The sequence below is a fragment of the Protopterus annectens genome, chromosome 4.part0 (genome assembly GCF_019279795.1).
Source record: "Protopterus annectens isolate FY-2018-M chromosome 4.part0, PAN1.0, whole genome shotgun sequence".
In the NCBI taxonomy this organism is placed as follows: Eukaryota; Metazoa; Chordata; order Ceratodontiformes; family Protopteridae; genus Protopterus; species Protopterus annectens.
Genome location: NC_056733.1, coordinates 514,170,833 through 514,193,601, shown reverse-complemented (window position 1 = coordinate 514,193,601; position 22,769 = coordinate 514,170,833). Strand labels below are relative to the sequence as shown.

Genomic DNA, 22,769 nt, shown 5'->3' with positions numbered 1-22,769 from the left:
AGGTGCAGGTACAACTTCAGGCCTAGAAGTTTTGGACTTCTTGGGTGGCTTGATGGGATGACTGGACGGCCCCTCCATACCAAAGGCTAAGCACTTTAGTCGTCGATTCCCTAGATAGATGTTCAACGCATGCAATCTGCTATGCAGGGTTTTTGGGACGAAGGCCTGGCAGATGAGACAGGCCTTACGGTCATGTGCAGGCCCTAGACAAAAGAGGCACAGCTCATGGGCTTCTTTATGGGGAATCTGATGGCTGCACTTGCACTTATCCTTCCTGGGTGACATCAACCCACAGAAGCATGAAGCGACCCAAAAGCAAAATGTCTCCAACAGGGTACTTATCTTAATATTCTTGATCAGACGGCTGGTACAGCAGGAACAGCTGACTTTCAACTGGCGGGAGAGAAGTTCTGAGGTCTGGTGCATTCAGACATCACTTTTATGGCCCATGTACCTCTAGCCACGCCAGACGTCCCATGCACCTGGCAGTGACTGCAAGCTTTTGAATACTGGCCAGACATTCGGGTAGCAAGAGGAGGAAACCCAACAGTACTGAATACTGCAACATGGGAATAGAAGGGCATCTAGAATTATTGATGCAGCCATAGAACCCAGGGCTTGTAAAAGTAAACGGGCTGGTACTTTCTTGTGCTGTATCCTTTGAACTTGTTCTCTGATTTTTTTGTAATCTCACTGGAGGAAGGGAGGCTACAAATGTTCTTGTATTTACATTTGTGCCTATGAACTCTAAGCTCTGGGTTGGATTCAGTTGAAATTTTTCCTAATTCACTATAATTCCTCGATTGGGACAAGTTTGTAGGGATTAATCATTCACTATAATCAACAGATGCCTAGTCAGAGCAGTAATGTGCCAATTGTCCAAATATGGAAACACCTGGAATCCTTGCAGTCTCAAGCGAGCTGCTACTACTGCCATGCACTTGGTGAACACCCTGGGGGCTATGGTGACACTAAAAGGCAGAACTCTGAACTGATATAGTTACTGGCTCCCAACCTGAAGTAGAGAAACCTTCATTTGTCCATTTGTGTGTGGTAATCCACATCATGAAGGTCTATCGAGCACATCCAGTAGTCCTTCTTCAGAAAGGGAAGAATGGACTGCACCATGACCATCTAGAACTTGTCTGTCGAACAAATTTGTACAACAAGCAGAGATCCAAAATTGGCCTTCAGTCCCCGGTCATTTTTGACACTAAAAAGAATCTTGAGCAAGTTTCAAATTCTTAACTGGTCTGGAGAAACTTCTTGCATTACTCTTTTTTTTTTCTAACAGTCTTTGGATCTCTAGGACTGCTGGTCCCCACTGACTGGGTGGAACACTGGGGAAATTTTTTAGGAAGTGGAGAGGGAACAGAAAAGGGTATGACATAAGCGTCTGGATATAATCCTCCACACCCATGTATCTGAAATAAATTTTAGCCAGGCATTTAGGTGCGGGGATAAGTGTCCCCAGACTGCCTTCAGGGGAAGGCAAATCGGGCTTTCCTTCAGGAACGCTGATAGGTTTCCCAGAAAAGGAATCTCTGAAACCCTGGTTTTGCAGACATCCTCTATCACATGGGTGGTCCTTCCATTAAAATTCCCCCCTGTGCCCCTGGGGGAACCTTCACCACGTATCTTGAAAGGGGCATCTGGAGTTTTTGAACCACATTTTCAACCCACTCAGATTCCTGGAAAATGGCCTTTGAGGGGAGGAAAAATGTACGCCCACGGCAGAAAGGGTATTTTTACCTTTCTCACACCTGGATAATGTTTCTTTAACCTTTGGGTCACACAAGGACAATCTGTCAGAGTGCATTGACAAATGAAGACTAAAATGGCTCCTCAAAGTCAAAATCGCATCCAAGCATGTCTCCTTATGGTTACGCTTGAACCAGCTGCTCTGGTAGTCCCTTCAGCTGCAGGTGCAATGAGCCTCATGGTAACTTTACCTTGTACCTTATCAGAAGCAGATCCCACCAGAGTATCAGAGAGCTCCTTGATCAGATCCCTTTGAAGCCTAGTGAAATGTGCCAAAAAATTCAAAGACAGTATAGCAAAGATCAGTGAAGCATAAATTCGCTTGCCTACCCATCATCCAGGACTCTCTACTGGGTGGCTGGATAGAGGAACTTTCCTCAGACAGCTCCTTTCTAGTGGCCACCGCTACGACCATGGCGCCTACTACTAGACCTTATGCCCAAAATTGTTTATCTTCTGGAGAGGATAAAATTTTATCCGGTCTCCTGGGAATAGGATAAATGGAGTCAGGAGCTTTCCACTACCATCGAGCAATCAACTGGATAAGTTTATCAGCAGAGGTAGACGAGCGAGTGCGAAAAGCCTGCAGGCATACCAATTCTTCAGGGGTAGGGTTTTGGGACTTCCAATCCCTTCTTTGTTTCAAAACTTCCAGGATGTCTCCAAAGGAGACATCAGGATGTGATCTGGAGAACCCTCCTCATCATCAAAATCAGTATCTTCCAAGACAGACTCCTGCAGGGAATCCAAGTGCTTCTTCTTGCACTTTTTCTTCATAGGGACCTCCCTCAGGGGGACTGTCTAGAGAGGTATATGAAGACAGAATCTGAGTATCCTGAGGTTTTAGCACTCACTGTACTTGTGGAGGAGCTGGTTGGAGAACTGGACTACAGGAATAAGCATACCTCGAGGAAGAAGAGGTCAGTTGAGTAGCTGAGGCAGCTAAAGCCCTCTCCATGGCCTCAAAGGTTGACCCTGCTGAAGAGAGAAGGGAGCCCGGAACAGAGATGCACTTTTTCAGAAAGTACAGTTGTGTACACTTACCATAAATGTAGATGTTAGAGTGTATTCACTGTTGCAGTCATCACACTTGGGTTATCTGCCTGCAGGTAGCCCTCAGCCCGAATACCAGAGACTTAGTATTTCTGTGTCAGTTGCTGTTGCTTCAGGACTGCAGTTAGTCATCAGGGGTATAAAAACAGGCAGCCGACACCATTGTATCAGTTTTTCTTTTGCCTCAAAAGTCAGGAGCTCCCCAAATAGGGAGCTAAGTTATGGTGGAAAAAACACCACCAGTAAAAAGTAAATACCAATAGCCCTGTAAGGGATATGCAATAGAGATAGAGAAAAAGAGAGAGAGACACAAGGGGGCTGGAGGGTGAGAAACCAGGACTGCAACAGTGAATACACTCGAACATCTACATTTATGGTAAGTGTACACAATTGTACTATGTTCTTCATGTTTCACTGTTATAGTCATCACACTTGGGTTGATTCCCAAAGCTGAAGAAATGGTGGAGGCAGTCAAGAAGAGTTGGGGCTGGCTAGTATGCCCTGCAGGACTGCTGTTGCAAAACCCGCCCTGGATTTGGAAAAGAAAGGCAGGTAGTAATGCTTGAAGGTGTGAACAGAACTCCAGGTAGCAGCTTCCAGAATATCCCTGGTAGGGACTCCCCTGAGGAATGCTGTAGAGGTTGAAGTTGCTATAGTGGAATGCATTCTGACCCCCAGAGGGGGTGGATTCCCATGGTGTTTGTAACAGAAATGGATACAGTGTGCTATCCATTTGGAGATGGTTTGTTTTGATATGGCCTTGCCCTCTGCCCCTGGTGCAAAGCTGACTAGTAACTGATCAGAGTTCCTTAAAGGCTTAGTCCTATCAAGGTAGAAACTGAGCTGTCTGTGATAGTCTAAAGAGTGCAGGATCCTTTCCTCTTTACTTTGAGGATTAGGAAAAAAGGTAGGCAAATGGATAGATTGGTTAAGAGCCACACTGGACACCACCTTAGGCATAAAAGTAGGGTTAGTCCTGAGGGAAACCCTGTCAGCATGAAAAATAATGAAGGGTTCCACAGCCGTAAGTGCTTGTAGCTCAGACACTCTAGCTGAAGTGATGGCCAGAAGAAAGGCCGTTTTCCAACAAAGGAATTTTAAGTCTGCTGACGCTGCAGGCTCAAAGGGGGGTAGCGTGAGTTTTTCCAGCACAAAGTTAAGGTCCCAAGCGGGGGGGGGGGGGCTCTCCTTGGCAGAAGTTGTTGGCCCCTCTCAGGAACTCTTTGATGAGAGGTTAAGAGAAGACAGGTGGCTCAGTGCTGTAATGAGCAGAGATGGCAGAGGCATGGATCTTAATCGAAGAGAAGGATAGGCCTCTGTGGAAGAGATCTGCTAGGTAATCCAGGATGAAAGGTAAGGAGGGCAGTGCTGTGTCCGCTCCTTTAGAGTGAATCCAGGAACAATACCTCTTCCACTTATCAGCATAGGATTTCCTTGTACTGGGTCTTCTGGTTTCAAGAATGACTTCCAGCACCTGCTTGCTTAGGCTGGCCACTGGAGGAGAATTCAAGGAATAAGCCAGGCTGCAAGGTTCAGGGTTTGCAGTTGCGGATGCAAGATCTGTCCCTCCTGCTGAGTGAGGAGGGTTGGGATCTGGGGCAGGTGCCATGGTGGTACTGGTGACAGACTGCGCATTAGAGGGTACCAGTGCTGGCGTGGCCAGTCTGGAGCAATCAGGATTGCCCTTGGTCTTTCCTGTCTTATCTTGAGTAATACTCTTGTAAGAAAAGGCAGAGGGGGGAATGCATAGATTGAGAAGTTTACCCACTGGAAGGATAGGTCATCCACTTTCCAGGCCCTGTTGTGAGGTGTCCTGGTGCAGAATTTGCTGAGCTGGTGATTGCACTGGGAGACAAACAGGTCCATCTTCGGGGTTCCCCATTTCTGGGTTAAAAGGCTGAAGGTGCTGAAGTCTAATTGGCACTCGTGTGGGTCTAGGAAATTTCTGCTTAAGCCATCTGCCAGAGAGTTTTGTTTGCCTGGCAGGAATTGAGCGTGCAAATGAATATGCATGGCCAAAGCCACGTTTCCACAGGGTCATGGCTAGCCTGCAGAGTGAGTAAGAGTGGGTTCCCTCCTGCTTGTTGATGTAACACATCATTGTGGTGGTGTTGGTTTTTATTAGCAGGGGTCCTGGTGAGAGTAGTGATCTGAAAGCTGTCAGAGCGTGCTGAACAGCTAGCATCTCTTTTTGTTTGATGTGCAGATGAATTTGGCTTGGGCTCCAGTGGCCCTAAATGCACTTGTCGTCCAGATGTGCCCCCCAGGCATAGTATGATGCGTCTGGTTAGGGTCTGGGTGGCATGGGGTTGTGTAACGGTTAGTCCCTTGTGTTTGCATGCTGCTGCCCACCAAAGAAACTCTGTCCTTAGACAAGGTATGATAGGGTATGATGGTTTCCAGGTCCTGGGAATGTTGGCACCAAAGACTTTTTAAGTACCATTGAAGTTTCCTCATATGCAGTCTGGCATATGGAATTAGTAAAATGCAAGAGGCCATGAACACTAGAGCCTGCAGGATTTTCCTTGCAGATAGCTGGGTTCTGGTGGCCATTTGAGCGAAGTAGCCTGTTACATAGGCTTATTTTTCTGGAGTAAGGAATGCCATCTGGAATGCTGTGTCCAAGCTTGCTCCCAGGAATATAATCTTTTGACTGGGGACTAGTTTTGATTTCATTTCGTTGATAGTGTACTCCAGGGAAGTTAGAAGGTCCTTTACAAATGTCAGGTGCTGCAACAGCTTTTCCTGACCGTCTGCCTGAATCAGGCAATCGTTCAAGTAAGGCTATATTTGAATCTTTCTCGGTCTGCAATAGGCAATGGCTGGGGCCAAGCATTTTGTGAAGACTCTGGGAGCAGTGGATAAGCCAAAGGGAAGTGCACAGAACTGATAAATCATAGCTCTTGCACTGAACTGTAGATATTTCCTGCATGAGTCCCTGATAGGGATGTGCAGACAGGCTTCCTTTAGGTCTAGGGTGGCTAACCAGGCATCTTTGGACAGCATAGGAAGAAGCTGCTGAAGAGTGAGCGTTTTGAATTTTGGTACCACCAGGAAGGTGTTGAGAATGGAAATATCTAAGATTGGGTGCCAGGTGCCCTCTTTTCTGGGTACCAGGAAAAGTCTGGAATAAAACCCTTGACCTATCTGTTCTGCAGGAACAGGTTGAATTGCCCTTTTGGAGAACACGGATTGAACTTGGTTTTGTGCCTCTGCCCACTGGTTTGGAGGAAGGTCTGGGAACCCTTTTGGGGTTGGCAGTGTGTGGAAATAGAATTTGTACCCCTGGGATACTATGTTGAGGACCCATCTGTCTTTGGTGATGGATGTCCAGTTTTTTGCATGGTGGGCAAGTTTTCCTCCTAGGGGCACAAGCAATTGGGCAGAAGTGAGGAGAGGAGTTGAGAAGTCATTGTGAATTCTTTCCTTAAGGGGGTGACTTAGCACTCCCTGTTTTAGAAGTGGAGGTACTCCATTGCTTAAATCTCTGCATACCCTGAGACAGTAATCTTGGGGGGGGGGATCCGTTTCCCCTGGGCCTAGTTTGAGATGGCCTAGAGGGGGCTGGAAAGGAACAATGCTTCGTGGGGCAATGCCTACTGAATCTTGGAGGCTGCACTTGCAAAAAATCTTTGACTGTCTAGACTTAGCCTTTTCTTCCATCTTTTTTTAGAACCTCTTCTGCTTTGGTGCCAAACAGATTGTCCTTGTTCAAAGTAGCATCCAGTAATTTTTATAAGATGGTCTGGCAAGGTCTGCTCCTTAAGCAAAGCATGCCTTCTAAGTACAGAACCTGTGACTGCTGCCCTGCAAGATGCTTCTAGGGTGTCAAATCCACATTGCATGGTATGCTTGTTGACTTGGCTTGCAGAATATATTAACTCCTGTAATTCTTTATTTTCTGCAGAGTCAGGAAAAGTAGATAATTGTTGCTTAAGTTCTATAGTATGTTACTGGTATTTCAGCATGTGGAACTAACAATTCAATGCCCTAATGGCGAGAGTTGCAGAGGTGTATACTTTTTTACCCCATATGTCTATAGCACAGGAATCCATGTCTGAAGAGGTGGGATTCTTGGCTGTAGTTGCTTTTATGCCTTTAGGCCTTTGAGAGAGGAACTCTGGGTCAGCAGTAGGATTTTTGAAAAGAAATTTGTGAGCGTCAGGGACTCTGTAGTACCTTGTCTGGTTTCCTTGGAGCAGGGGGTAAAGTATCAGGAGTTAGACTGGATTCCATAAAAACATCATCTACAACATCCAAAACCGGAGGGATAGCCAAGGGCCTATGCTGTGGCAAATCTAAAAATTCCCTGGTTCTCTTTTTGGACTGAGGATAATACTGGCATTCTCAGTGGAAATGCTCTCTTAAAGTATGCAGGGTTTCACCAAAAGAAAAATTATCTGGATGGGAAGCAGAAGGAATGGACTCCTCTGCATCTGAATCCTCATAAGCAGATAAAGGCATGTCTTCATATTCAGAAACCTCAGAGTCGTCGGGACTCCTGGTCAGTTAAAGCTGCTGGGTACAGGTCTCTTTTTCTCTTAGCAGGGGAAGGCTGGCTTCCCCTAATCAGCATGATCAGGTCTTCTGTCATTTTAAGCATTTGAGATTGTGGTAAGGAAGCAAGTGCTTGAGTTTGGGTCGTCGTTTTTTTAGGGGTAGCTCGTACTCCTGGCCTTAGAAACGCAGTAGTTTTACACAGAACTGAAGACGTGTAAGAAGTTGTCGGCTTGTGTCGAATATCGGTAATGCGAAGAACTTCCTTGGAAGCTGGTGCCTGCACAGCAGCTCCGGACCCATCCAAGGTAGAGACATCCGCAGGTTCCGTAGTCAAAGAAGAGTCTCGTGGCATACCAGACTCCGAACGGGTCTCAGTAGAGGCCTACGAATCCATCGAAGTGGGCATCAGGGGCTGTGAAAGCACCTCACTGAGTACCAGCGAACTGGCACTAGCTTAACAGAAGTATTGTTGGCAGTTTTGGACCTGTGCAGTCTGTTTCTGTCTTTATCCTTAAGATTTTTTCGATAGACGAATGGCTTACCGAAGCAATTTTGGAATACGGAGAATGAGAGCGAAAGTACTTAGCAACAATAAGGGCCTGACGAATAGTTCGGGAGTTGAACAAAGCACAACACAGACAGCGAGGTACGTCGTGCTCTGGGCCTAAACAGGTGAGGCAGTAAGAATGAAAATCTTGGTGTGATATTTGCTTTCCACAGGCAAGACAATTGTTCACTTTTTCTGACATCGGTTAGAATAAGAAAAAAGGATCCCCAATGGGGTACTTTAGCTTTAGAAGACTCCAGGCTGATTCAATTTCGGAAACGAAAACTCAAGTAGCAGCCAACCGGCACTCGTGCGAACTGTTTCTTCTTCGGGCTCCTCGGCAAAAATGACTGATACAATGGCGTCAGCTGCCTGTTTTTATACCCCTAATGAGCTAACGTCAGTCATGAAGCGACAGCAACTGACCCAGAAATACTAAGTCTGTGGTATTCGGGCCGACTGAGGGCTACCTGCAGGCAGATAACCCAAGTGTGATGACTGCAACAGTGAAACATGAAGATCTGTGGTCGCTCCCTGCCCCGAAGAGACAACCCCCCCCCCCCCGAGACAGAAGCCAGTGCCAAGCTAACTCCAGCCAATGCCCCCCAAGGCACAGGAACAGCAAAAAAAAAAAGGGGATTTGTCTCCGGCCCCTCATGGCCAACAAGGCAGCTATGGTCGACCCATCATAGCCAAAGAACACAGAGCTTGAATTGGTGCCAAAGGCACTGTGACTGTCAGAATCAAAATAGCTGATGCTGGACAACTTGAAACTAAAAACTCCAAGACCTCAGAGGAGGTTAGAGAAGGAGTAGTCAACAGGGTAAAGGAATGTTTGGCACCCAAAGGTGTCGAGGCTGAGGGGGCACCTAAAATTCCTCTTGCCCATAAAGATTTTTTCCACCAGTCTCTCCACGTCAGTCTCTGAGGCTTTTGGTGGAAGGGATAGGGAACACAGGAGGAGACTTGGGTCTATGCAGGAAAACCTCTGGCAATTCCCCAGTAAAAGGATTGACAGATGGGGAATATCAACATCTAGGTGCTTGCCAAGTAGAAATATTTGTTGCCGACTTAGTTGGCACCGAAACATTGCTCAGAGTTTGACTCTGTGGAACAAAGCTATCAAACTGAGTCTGCACTGAAGTAATTGGCGCCAAAGGTTTGGATGAAGTGGAGGGTGTCGGTGCAGACACCACAGCATCAATATTCAGAGCTGAGGAACTCTTTGGCACTGATTAATAGTTGTCACTGGAGAAGAAGGCATAGACATGTTTCTCTTTTTGGCCTTCCCAGAGGAAGAGAAGGAGGGAGGAGACAATACATCAGTTTTACTTTCTTTCGCAGATATAGCCTCATCGAAGGCAGAAGGAATTTAACCCTTTAAAATGAGTTTCTTTTCTTTCAACCACGGCTCGGTGACTGAAGCCATGACAAATACTGCAATCTTCCTGCAGGTGATGAGGCCCCAAACAGTATTCACACAGGGAATGCGTGTCTGAAGAAGAAATTGTGGCCACACTGTTGACATTTTTTAAAGCCAGAGGAACCCTTAAGTTTGTCAGCCATGCTGCCGAAAAGTACTTTCTCACCACACACACACTCATGACAAGGGAACAGAGCAACAAATCGTATGGACACAAAAAGGGAAATGCAATCAAGATAAAGTTAAAAAAAAAAAATTTTTCTAACTAAGAAATGGAAGGGAAAAGTGCACCAAAGTGTACAGAAGAGAGAGAAATCTACCAACAATGGTAAGAAGTAAACAAAGCATACGGAAAGGGAAAGAGATACCAACAATGGTAATAGCGACTTTACACAAATAAGTAGGTTAGGAGAAAAAGGCAAAGGTAAGTTAGAGTAGCAGAAGATAGTTAAATATCAGTAAATTAATTGACTTAGCTTGACAGTGAAGGTAAAAGTGTCTGTCCAGTAAAGAGGCAAACAAAATCTGAGATAACTGGGAGAGATGCATTGTGGGTAGGGTTGAAGCTCGAGAGTTTTTGACCTGCGTGAGCTGTGGAAACAGCCAAGATGGTTAGGAGGCTGAGAACCAAACCCAATGGTCAAGGATAAAATGAAGGCTGACCACTTCAGATCAAATATTTGGTCTTCCTAAACTCATGCATCCTATGCCAGGTAAAATCTGAGCTGGTAGCAGACTTCCAGGGTGTGGAAAAAATTATACTCTAGTTTATTTCTTGACAAATAAAGAAATATGAATATACCAAATCTGGAGAAATGTTGGAAACTATGGGAGAAACACTGGCTGATCAAAAAGGATACACATTCCTGCCATACATGATACTGCAAAGCTGTTTAAGATGAACACTTTCTTGGGTTGCTCTGAGTGGCAGCATGAACTATTTGGTGAATTTGAATATAACAGCAGAAATGAAGACTCTGCTCATGTCTCCTGTGAAGGTACAGAAGCTGATGAATGCTCTAATGGTAATTTAATAAACACAGGCTCCTTGCAACTGAATTACAAACTACTGCATGTATCCTTACGCCAGCAGAATGGCACTAGATATACTGATCCCAAAGATATTGCCAATATCCTGACAGATTCAGTGCCAACTTCACCCCCCCCCTCTCACCCCCTAAAGGGCCCATCTCAATACTGAAAGAATTCCAAATTCAGGAAATCACGGCCACTCAGGTAAAAACTGCACTCTCCAAAGCCAAGAATACAGCATGGGACCAGATGACATCCCGGGCTGTGTACTGCATGAACTACAAAATGAACTGGCACCTCACCTATGTGTCATGTTTAATCATAGCCTCACCTCAGGCTTCATGCCCACAGAGTGGCGCACAGCTACAGTCATCCCTCTCCACAAGGGGGGATCCAATTTGGATCTCGGAAACTGATCTGCAATGCCATGGAACTTATAAACAAAGATATTGACAACCTTCAAACACTGGGCCCCACCCAGTTTGGGTTCCTGAAGGGCCGGTCTTGCCTCCTGAACCTGATCGACTTCTTCTAATCAGTCTCCAGAGCCATAAATGAGGGTGAGGTGGTACACACATAATCTTAGGCTTGTACTAGAATTGTTAAAACTTCTTATGTACCACATTATACTGTTATTGTCTTTGTCTTGACCTTTTATGTTGTTGTAATTTGTGGAGCTTTTCTCCTCGGGCCTCCACTGAAAATGGACATATATGCAGCTGGACTAGCCCTGTCAACAAATGCAAAATAAAATACTTGGACCTCGTCAAGGCTTTCAACACTATCCCCCACTCTGGAATCATAGATAAACTTACTAAGCTGGGCATTAATCTTTACGTCACTCGATGGGTTGCAAACTGGCTTACTGACAGAACACACACTGTAAAAGTAGCCGACCCCAAATCCAGCTCCAGACAAGTGACAAGTGGTGTACTGCAGGGTTCTGTCCTGGGACCACTCTTGTTTGGCATCTACTTCTCTGAAGTACAGGCCAACACTAAGACTCTGGCTTACAAAGTTTGCAGAGGACTGCAAGCTGGGAGCCATTACTGAATTCCCAAATAAAGTGGATGTACTACAAAAGGGCCTTACCTAAACAGATAGCAAATACAACTTTTAAAAAATAAATAAATAAATTAAAAAAAAAAAATAAAATATCAAAATCACTGATCCAAGAAGTAAGCGAAATTAATGAAACACATAGTGCCTCAGCTTACATAGCCTTCCAAGAGTAAAAACACTACAAAATACTGTTTGATTATATACAGCATATTGCATAAAACAATTAATCAGTTAAGCATACAATTCAAATCACATACTTCCAATTACACTTGTGGAGTCCTTGAGGCTACAAAGTATCATACTTTAAAATCAGCACGGTTTCGTTTTTTTAAGAGTTTGTTTTTTAAAGACAAACATTCACTTATGCCAACTTGCAATTTTTCCAAAACTCCCCCCCTAAGAGAATCAGGGTTAGAGTTTTGTGCTGTCAAAAAATGACTCCCAAGGGGACTCTCTAGTTTTTTTTTGAAAGTCCCTAATATGTTCCTGCAACCGAACCCTAAAACTCCTGTAAGTTTCCTCTATGTAAAACTTCTTACATCCAGATGTCAGCACACAGACTAACCCCTCCGTGTTAAAACTGTATTCATGCCTAGCTGTAAACTTGATGCCATTAATATAGAGAAAAGAGCTTACTACATACTGACAGATGGAACAACCATCACATGGAACAGTGCCTTTACTTATGCTTAGGCTCTGACTGACACGAACATCTGGTAAACAAAATTGGTTATGTACCAGGATATCATATAGAATTCAAAATTTTATCCCTTAGGAGCACAGGCCACAAGCTAGGTGCTTTTTAACTATTTCTTCAGTTATAACATTATAAGTTGTCACTAAGAAAACTTTCTTCTGCTCTCCATTGTTCACAGCTGTATTGGTGAATTTATTTCCACCAATACAAACATTATATTTTCTACTAGCAAAGACATAATGAGAATCTTCCTGAGAGGTAACAGAGTACATCATGTCCATAATATTTTGTTTAGCTTCCCTGACCAGCTGGACATCACAGCCTCTATTAAACATTTTTTCTGCTTCAGTTATCTCTAAATCAAAGCTCATATCAAGGCTACATAACTTATGAAATCGTAAGAATTCATTATAGGGCAGTACCTTGACCAAATGTTTGGGGTGACAGCTGTTCCCATACAAAAATACATTTCTATCTTCAAATTTCCTATGGAGACTAATAGTAAATCCATCTAAGCTTGTATCCAAAAAATTAACTCGTGGGCCAAGCTGTATACCATCAAAGCTTAAGCCCATAGTATTAGCTTGTAGGTCATTAACAAACCCAAGGGGGCTCTGTCCAGCTTCCATGACATAAAAAAATAAGATAATCAATAAATCTAAAATATAAAATAACTTTTGATCTGAAAAAATCATGTCTATAAATAAAGTCATCTTCAAGTTTAGCCATGACTAAACTGGCATGTATGGGGGTGAAAGCCGCCCCCATGGCAGTGCCCTGTAATTGCTGGAAAATGTCTCCATTGAACATAAAAAAATTATTTTTTAAACAGAACATAACTAAATCTATCAGAAAATGAGACATAGGAGAGACCCCCCAAAAAATGGAACAAGGCCTGAATCCCTATTTCATGCTTAATATTAGTATACAGACTTTTGACATCCAAACAGAGCCAAAACATGCCCATATTCCAAACTTTGCCCTTTATTTTGTTCAAAAAGTCCTGGCTGTCCCTGATATAGGAGGCTGTACTCATAACATATTTCTTACCAAACAGATACCAGGTGCCAGAGCCATGGGCTCAAGGTAAATGCCAAAAAATGTATAGTCATCCCCCTTTGGGAAAAACCATGTACCTGTGAACTACCACAGATGGCAGTACACTAAACACCGAAAGTGTGATAAGAGACCTAGGGACTCAGGTGGGCAGTGGTCTCACCTTTGATAACCACATCGCCACAACAGTTAGAAAATCCTTCTACGTGGCACACATCACTAAGGGCTTTTCATCCAGAAAACAGGAGATCATTGTCCCTCTGTACTCATCCCTCATTAGACCCATTATAGAATTCAATACCCTGTTTGGTATGTACCTCAAGACATCTACAACAACTAGAAAGGCCACAGAAATACCTCACAAAAAGAATCACAGGCCTAAAGCAGATGGCTTATGCTGACCGCCTAAAGAAACTCCAGCTATACTCTGTCGCATATCGCCTACTCAGAGGAGATCTCTGCCTAACATACAAGGCCATGTCAAACCAGAGTTGTTGGACATGCTACACTTAAAGAAATCCCAATCCCTCTGAGCCACACGCCCAGGGATCTTAACCTTGTCATCACGATGAATAGAACATGCTGGAGGGATAGGTTCCTGCCCCAGAGACTCCCCATACTCTGGAATAGGCTGCCCATACATGTCAGGCAGAGAGTGCCTCAATGGCCCTCTTCAAGAGGAACCTTGACGATTGGATGGGAGATAGGAAATTCACCCCCGGGGATCACATCAGTAGCTCTGCTAGACAGGGGTCCAGGAAAGTAAATATTTGTGGGAAGCAATAGCCAGGGAATCGTTATGGCTAGGCTTGTACAGGTCCTAGGGCCAACAGCCTAGTACCTACCTATGAACCTATATGGAAACCCATAACTTAAAGCCTTTTATGAATATCAGCAAATATCAATCAGCAGCAGTGCAAACCTAATCTGTGAACAAGTCCTCTCACCAAACAAAAAAAATAATTTCTACCAGTATCGGCTTCTATGATATGTAACACTACCATCAAAGAAGGTGCATACCATGAACAACATTTCCAAAGACAAACTTAAAATCAGTATCAGTAAATTTCAAATACTAAATGATGAATGCCACTAAAACTGACTTGAGATGATCACAATAAGTTAATCTGCTTTACATATATTTTCTGTTCTGTACACATAAGTAAGAGTGGTAATGGAAAAAGTAATACAATGGCAGTTCAGAAACATGTTAAAATTACTGTTACATGTTTCTTAGAATACAGATAAATCTAGAGTGTCTTCATCCTTAATGAATATCTCTGGAGTGACACAAACAAAAGGTATATGAAAATATCTTTGTGGTAATACAATCTAGAAATGTCACCAGTTCATTCCAGTAAATGGGGGAAGGTTACAAACTCTGGCAGCAGGTGAGCAGTGAACTACTCACCTGACATCTTTGCCAACGGTCATGGAAGCGATAACTTTTTTCACAGCTTCCTTCTTCTTTTCTTTTTTCTCACTATTCAGTTCCGCTTTCAGTTCAAATATCTCCCCTAAAGAGAAAACACACAAAAAAGGAGTAAGTTCATATACTATACAATGTATTGGGATGGTATTATCCATCACCATGCAGAGATGGACAGTGATACACAATGTACCACTACACATCTAAAAAGGTTACTTATTTTTACTTATTAATTTCCAATCTGTTAACTGGTAAGTGGGCTGATCAATGGCAAGGTAATTATGCAACATTATGTACACCTAACAACTGATAACATACAGTATATACTCAGTTCTAATAAACTGCACTTACAACTCAGAAATGATACAGAACAAAAGTTATATCATACATCAGAGTAGATATGCCTGCACTACATTACACTGATAAACCAATTACTTCAGTTCCTGACATTTACAAACAATTACCAGTAATCCAGTAATAATTATGTGCATATGTAGTAGTTAATATATGCTTATTAAGTGATACCCTTAATAACACTGTGTCAACTGGGTACAAGTACACAACAAAATACAAAAATCTTACACCACACAAAAATGAAGAGAGCAACACTGGCAAGTTGGCTACTTTACTACTTATAAGTACAGTGAAAAGTTAAACAGGTTACAAATTGGTGAACATTTATTACAAAGTTTACATTTTCTATGTTAGGGTGCAAAATACTGAACAACTGACAATCAAGCTATTATAAAACCTTGTCTGGTTCTAAATAAACCAGATTCATGTTTGTGTTAGTGAATGTATGAAGAGTCTGGGTTACTGCTTCTTTGAATATTTGAAATGTAATAATCATCCTAAGTTCTAACAGTCATAATAAGACAGCACACAGCTCGTCTCTATTTCATTTTAAACAGCAAAACCAAATGGCTACTTGCATAATATAATTCACAGGGTTGAATATATAAGCACATTCAATCAGTGAAGGGTTGAAGTATGGACACTATATAAATGGTCAAGAAGCAAATCAGAATACAGCTTCCAAAGTAGCTGGGGATAATGGCCTAAACCACAGCACCAACAAAACATGCCACAGTTTCAGATAAAAATGTCTACCAACCACAGGCAATAATGAAGAAAAGAGGGATCCGGGAAAATAAAGATAAATTAATGAGATAAAAAGGACATCACCACATCAGTGATGTGGTCTACAAAAAATCAGCCAGCTACGGTCCCTCATACAGACTGGAAAGGACTAGAAAAGACGATAATGACAAAAGCTTTCTAACACACGCCTAGTGAGATAAAAATGGAAAAACCTACTTCAGTTGAAAGTATTAAACTCTATCCCTCAGGTACAGTGCAAATGAGTTAAATGTTAAGGACTGGAGTACTAGAACCCCCCCCCCCCCCCCCAGAAAGGTAAAAAAGAATTACGTCCACATAGCACTTCCTATCACTTAACATACTCAACTTCACTTCAGATGTGCAAATCCAACAGGAAGAGTGGCTAAACAGGACTTATTCACCCAAACATTCCACACTTTTAAGACAAGATACAGGCAGAATGCTTTACTCATTCTACTTCTCACACAAGAGGGAGTCATCTGTATACTAATGCACTTATGATGTCTTGTAAGAAATGGTGCCTGATATGCTTTAATCATGTTAAAGACTGAGCTGATACAATTGGGAGTAGGGGTTACAACATCAGTCTGTTCTGCATTTGATTCTCTGCTTTACCATCTGAATGTTTTAAGCAACTTGTGCAATCACATTCCCATTTAAAAAGGATGGAATATTTATCAGAAGATGATAAACTATTAACAGAATTGGACGGTTTCTGGAACTTTTAATTTAAATAACGTACCTGGTTATACTTTAATAAATTAAATATTAAAAGAAAACTTCCTTTCCTCCAAGTTATCAATATTCCTACCAGTTTTAATCAAGACTAGGTTCGGTTCTTTGCATCACTAGTTACTTCTAATGGACATTAGTTGACTGTCAGGAGGCCAGACACTAGACAATAGAATATTTTTTGAGGCCCATCTTACCTAAACCTTTTCACATCTTCCCTACATGTCACAAAGTATTACTCTTCCTCAGGTTTCAGGCGCCCAAGACACAATGCCAAGAAACAGACTGATCATCACAGTTTTCTATAGAAAATCATTGGAAGTGAGATTTCAAAATGTGCACCAGCAGCATACTTCAACTGTCCAGATTATTGCAGACTGTCAAGATTTCTACCTCTTATTTTTGGTCTGTTCCCTAGAAAATTTGTGGTTTTCTGGAAAATCACTAATAACTAAAGTTGCTAAATACAGACTTGCATTTGAATTTCAAATATCATATCCTTCAGAAAGTGCATGCTAACAAAAATCTAGTTATTCTAGCAACCTTCTAAGTTTATAACAATATTAAAAATCAGTCCGCATTTTTGGGGTCTTTGTCTCCCCTTATTTTAGGCTTTGTACAGACTTCTTGCTCTAAGAGGTTGTGAGGTATGGCCAACAGTGATTACATTGTTTTGAGAGATTTCTTCCTTCATGTTCAAGCAACCTCAGATTTGGTATATGCAAAGTTCAGGAGTGTGGGAGGTTTGCTTCTCATATTATGGGGTTGCAGATGGCTCACCCTCCCACCCCTTGCAAAAAATGCTTACAGTTCAGTTTTTCACCCTTGTGTGTTTCAGGCATTCATTTTCGACACTGTGGTACTTCAGTTTTTTTTGGCATTCAGGTTTCAGTAGTGGAATCCTTTTTCCATTTCATTTAACATCCTAGAGCAAGAAATCTGGACAAAGTCATAAATAATGGGGGATAAAGGCCCGAAATTAGGGCAAACTTAGTTGAGAGAACAACAAGCTTTGTATTAACATTAATTTTCTGAAGGTAAGAAGTCTGAAACTCAAATGTCTGTCATTATTTTCGGTCTTCGATGTTCAGTAATTTGCCAATGATTTGACAGAAAACTGCAATTTTATGAAAAACAGACCAAAAATTTGAGGCACAGATCTGGGCATTCTGCAAAAATATGAAGAGTTGTGAGGTATGACTTTAACATGCTGAATTACAACAGAGTGTATTTATTTTCATTAATTTACTGGAATGACTGGAACACATTCACTATTTATTTGTGTAACATAAATGGCTGTTATTCTATAACCTTGTACCTGCTGAACCAAAACTTGACTATCTTAACATACTTCATCCAAGCACAACATGACAGAAGAAATACCTTCATGTCCCTGGTTTGACCAGAAAACTAAACATCAGATCAAGAGAACATACAACTTACTGTAATGGTGGACACTCAAGCAGGATCACTATTGCAGTAATTACCGTAGGGAACTTGTGCTGAAGGTAGCCAGATGTCAGCCTAACTTCAAAAATTTTGCACCCACCCTTCTACCTGGCCAGACTGACTCCAAAGCTTCAAAAGCATTCAACACATTTCAAGTACAAAAGTGATGCCAGCCCAAGCCATACCTGGCTCCTTGTCTAGACAGACCTAGCCAAAATCTTTCCTAGGTTGCTCCACTGGCAGGTGTAATCCACCCCACAGCCCATCTCAGCCCCAGTCCTATGCCAGGAATACATTACTGGTTGACCAGAGATACCAGGACCATTGATACCAAGTGCCCTCCTTACCATGGCAAGCGTGGGAGGTGACAGGTACCATCCCTAGCAGCTGTACACCCATAATTACATAAGCAGAAAAAGGGGGAAAAAACTATTCTGCAACAAAGATGCTACTTGTACAAGTACCATGGCATTTTACTGGACATTCAGTAAGGGTTTACACCTGCCTACAACACTCTCATTGCAATATATTCATTCAAAGACCAAATCTATTTGGTGCTGCAAAGAAGCAAATGCCACGTACCATGGCATTTTACTGGACATTCAGTATGGGATTACACCTGCCTACAACACTCTCATAGCATTTCTCGAAACTAATTCGTAAGTCACTTCATCCTGCAGCATATTGTAAATGTGTGTTTCATAAGCCAGTGATACATTAAGACCACCCCCCACCCTTGTCGGGTTTCATCACATGTATACCTTCCTCTTTAAATGAGTTAGTTAGTTGCTGTAAGTAAAAATCAAAATTGTTAGGTGGTGAGTTTGAACCTAGAAGATGCTTCTTTCTTAGGTCCGTTTCCACCAGTTCTTCAAAAATTTTTAGACTGGGATGGGTAGGTGGATTAAAGGTACTGCTCCTAATGTTAACGTGATTAACAGCAGTTTGCCCTTTAAAAAACAAAGCTAAGTTTAATTTTCTAATAAAAAGTTTCAAATCCACCAGTGTTCTAGGTAGATCCATGGATCGTATGGGCACAAACTGAAAGCCTCTGGTAAACAATTCAAAAAATTCTGGTGAGATTAAAATATCTGTAAAATTATATATTGCAAGACCATCTTTCTTAAAAACCTGGTATTTGTCTGTAGACTCATCTTCACTATTGCTATCTATCAGACAAATTCCATTGTTCTCCATTACTTATGCGTTCTGTTCCAACTCTTTTGGTAAAAAGTTGTGTTCCTCCCCCCTGGTCTGCCCTGGGGATACTGAAAAACCTGATGTTGGTTGTTGCTACTTTTCTGCGCCAACCGCTTATTCAAAGACAAAATCTATTTGGTGCTACAAAGTTATCAAAGCAAATGCCACATTCACAGACTTAAAATGAGCCTTTGAAAGTGTCAAACACATTACCCAAGTCCAAACACTGTGCTTTGGGTCTCATACTATTACCTGGCAAAACTATTTAACCAAAGAACTCAGGAGTTCAAGGATCTGGGCCCAATTCTCTTATTAATTTTCATTAATGATGTAACTTCAATACATCCATCTCTAACAGGCATCACCAACTAAGCCAATGATACTATACAACTCCGCTCTTGCTCTCCTGACACTACAAAACTATCTTCAGTCTGGCTGACTAACTGGCTAACATAAACCAATCTTAAACCTAAAAAAAAAAAAAAAAAAACCACTGCTATGGTGTTTAGTTCCAAATCCAAGCCTCAAAGCTGCAACATATCCCTTCACAACATTAAAGAACCACACAGGAATTCACCCAATACAAATAGGTCAGTCTTTTTCTAAATTCCTTGCTAACCTTTAAAACCCATACTAAAATGATGTGCCGTAGGCCTATCAGACCACTTAAGACTTCTAATAAATTTCCCATCACCTGACTCTCCAAGCCCACACCATCACAGTCAACAATACTCTCACCCCTAAACTGTAATATGCTCTCTCTCTCTCTCTTACTGCCCTTAACTGCTCCTAAACAACACACACCACACAAATTACAGTCAACATTATCTCCGGATTAATTCACCTCTGCCCAGGAACTGAACACAACTGATCGGTCCTAAAGAAAGCCATTTGGTTCCCAGTCACTGCAAGGTCTATCGTCCTTCTCACCCATTTACCCTTCAAACTGCTCAAAGTCAGTTACTGCAAAATACTCAAAACAGTTATCCCCATATGACCTATGCTGTACTTTATGCTCTGTCAACCAAACCTCCCTAAAACTGTAAGTAGAAATTTTTTTTTGAAAAAATAGCCCCTCCAAACTGAAATCTCTACCAAAACAAACTCAATTCCAGCCATATAGGAAAAAGCAAAGCATCACAATAGAACCTACTTCTGTACATGCTTTAGTGATGAAGGATAAACTCTCACATCCTACTCATCTGTAAAGCTGCAATCGAACAAGTTTTAGGTTTCTTCATCCATGATGACCAAACACAGATGTTGAATTACTAGCCACATATATGTGTGAATATTCTCTCTCACTTTTGTTTATGATACTTAAGCTGCTTCATCTGTACTTGGTATTGGTCGTTATATTTCCATACTATAATGCATCCACCATGTACTCATTAAAGTAAAACACACACTGTTCTATTGTACAGAATAAATCTCTAAACGTATGTTACGCAATATTTATCTAAACTAATCGCCGTCTTTCTTCATACATAATGCTTATCTAAACTACGTTCTCGATCAACTAATATAAGGCTTCCAGTGTTCCCATGTCATGTCTGAAAAGGAACCTTGTCACAATGCGTTCACTTGGTTAAAAATCAGTAAATAAAATGATGGTAAGTTCTTGCACAACAATATCAGGTTTGCCATATACATCACTGTTGCAGTAATAATCACTGTAGAGGCAATTCCCAAAGCACACCTACTGTGACTTAGCTACCCTGAAGGATAGCAGCTGCAACACCTGTTCTATCACTGGACAGAGATGTCTAACTTAATAGTGCATAGTGAAAGGCTGCACGTAGGACCAAGTGCAACAGCAGCAGCTGTGGTCCTAGAAGAACATGGTTTATTGTGCCCTTTTATTACCTTTGTATAAGCACAGTAACAAAAAGTAATAAAATATGTGCCAGCCACTTAGATGTGGTCTCTTCCAGATTGAGAGTTCTTCCTTACTAGCAGCAAAAGACACACAAAGCTGTTTGTGTTTTCTTACTCAACCCTAACCCTCAGTGATGTGGAATGAATAGGCCAACTGGCTGGGAGGGGGCTAATGACTGACAATTTAATTAAAACTCCTGGTGGCTTTTTTTTGTTGTTGGTTTAGAGTTTCAGTGCCACAGTTCATCATTTTGATCATAATAATACAGTCTTTAAGCAACTGTTTAAATTAAGATACAAGTGAAGCACAGTTGCAAGCCCCACCCTCTGTGTGATGTGTACATGAGAAATGCTAAATATAATCATACTGCTTACAGAGCACCACAGGTTCAGAGAAGGAAACTAGAAGATGCCATGTCGTGGACCTCAACCAAGCAGGAAAATCTTCATTGCCAAAAATGCTGTTGAGCATTGAGATCACCTGGACAACCATCTAACAAATAAGTTACTTGAGGAGTTTGAACTGGAAGCACAGCAACTTCAGTAAGGCACAGTGATCACAGTGCAAGTATGTCTCTTTCAGATTCTTAGATATGCTTGGCCTTTACTTCCCATGACTATGAAAAGGGTAGGTTTGGACAACAACACTTGTTTTTGCTAACATGACAGGATGATTATCTATGCTGGGGTCCAAGTTTGCATGCAGGATGAAGAGAGAGGTTGACAAATGCAATGCCACTTTCTAATCTACACCACTCAAAACCGAGGTGGAATCCTTCAAAGCCCCTGGGCCTGTGGAAAATACGGCCCAGACTGCAGAATCCTTTCTAAACGCATTCTATGAACACCTTCAGGAATGCATGGATCATGCAATCCCAAACAAAACCAAGACCCAATCCTCCAAAGGCAGGTGTCCAGTCTGGTGGACCCCAGCCATAAACAAACTATACAATAGAAGGAGGAAGCTACTAGATGATAGAGCAAAATCCCAAAAAGGAAGGCATCTCTGATCAGTATTAGCAAAAAACTATGGGCACTCATAAAATCGTCTAAAGCCAGCTTCGAGAGAAAAATTGCACAGGACACTAAGGATAATCACAAGGCTTTCTTTAGTTATGTTAGGAACCTGGGTGGGAATTCCCAGATATGCTAAGAATTAGTCCAAAATGACAAAAAATACACCAAACCCACAGACATTGCCAACATCCTAGCTGACAGGTTCAGCACAAACTTCTCCCCCCCCTTCCCCATCAAAAGGGCAAATATATATCCCAGCAGAGTGTTGTCCCCCTGACATCTTAGATGCTGACGTAAGAGCCGCCCTCTCCAAAGCAAAAAACACAGCATCAATGGGACCAGACAGTGTCCCGGGCTGCGTCCTACATGAACTCCAAGAAGAACTAAACCCAAACATAAAACTACTGTTCAATCTCAGCCTAACTACAGGATATGTACCCAAAGAGTGGCGTACAGCAACAGTGGTCCCTCTTCACAAAGGTGGTGCCTCAACGGATCCTGGAAACTATCGCCCCATAAGCCTGACTAGCTTGGTCTGCAAAGCTATGGAAAGGATCATCATGGACCTCATAAATAAAGATATTGTGGACCTACAGACACTGGAACCTACCCAGTTTGGCTTTGTTAAGGGCAGATCCTGCCTCTTAAATCTGGTAGATTTCTTTGAAACAGTCACCAAGGCCATTGACGAGGGGAAGGTGGTTCACACAACCTACCTGGACCTCGCAAAAGTCTTCGATACAATACCCCACTCGGGCATTACAGATAAGCTCACCAGCTTAAATATAAACCCCTATGTCACTAGATGGGT

The 22,769-nt window shown here is 42.2% G+C and overlaps 1 protein-coding gene across 6 annotated transcripts in view; it reads right to left on the bottom strand.

Moving 5' to 3' along the window:
* Nucleotides 1-22,769, bottom strand: part of AP1B1 (adaptor related protein complex 1 subunit beta 1) — a 1,110,789-nt gene that overhangs the window by 1,004,526 nt on the left and 83,494 nt on the right. For all 6 annotated transcript variants that reach the window (XM_044068431.1, XM_044068429.1, XM_044068433.1 and 3 more), the window contains one exon: nucleotides 14,543-14,648. In XM_044068431.1, coding sequence (XP_043924366.1) covers nucleotides 14,543-14,648 — 106 coding nt within the window. The remainder of the gene's footprint in view (nucleotides 1-14,542; nucleotides 14,649-22,769) is intronic.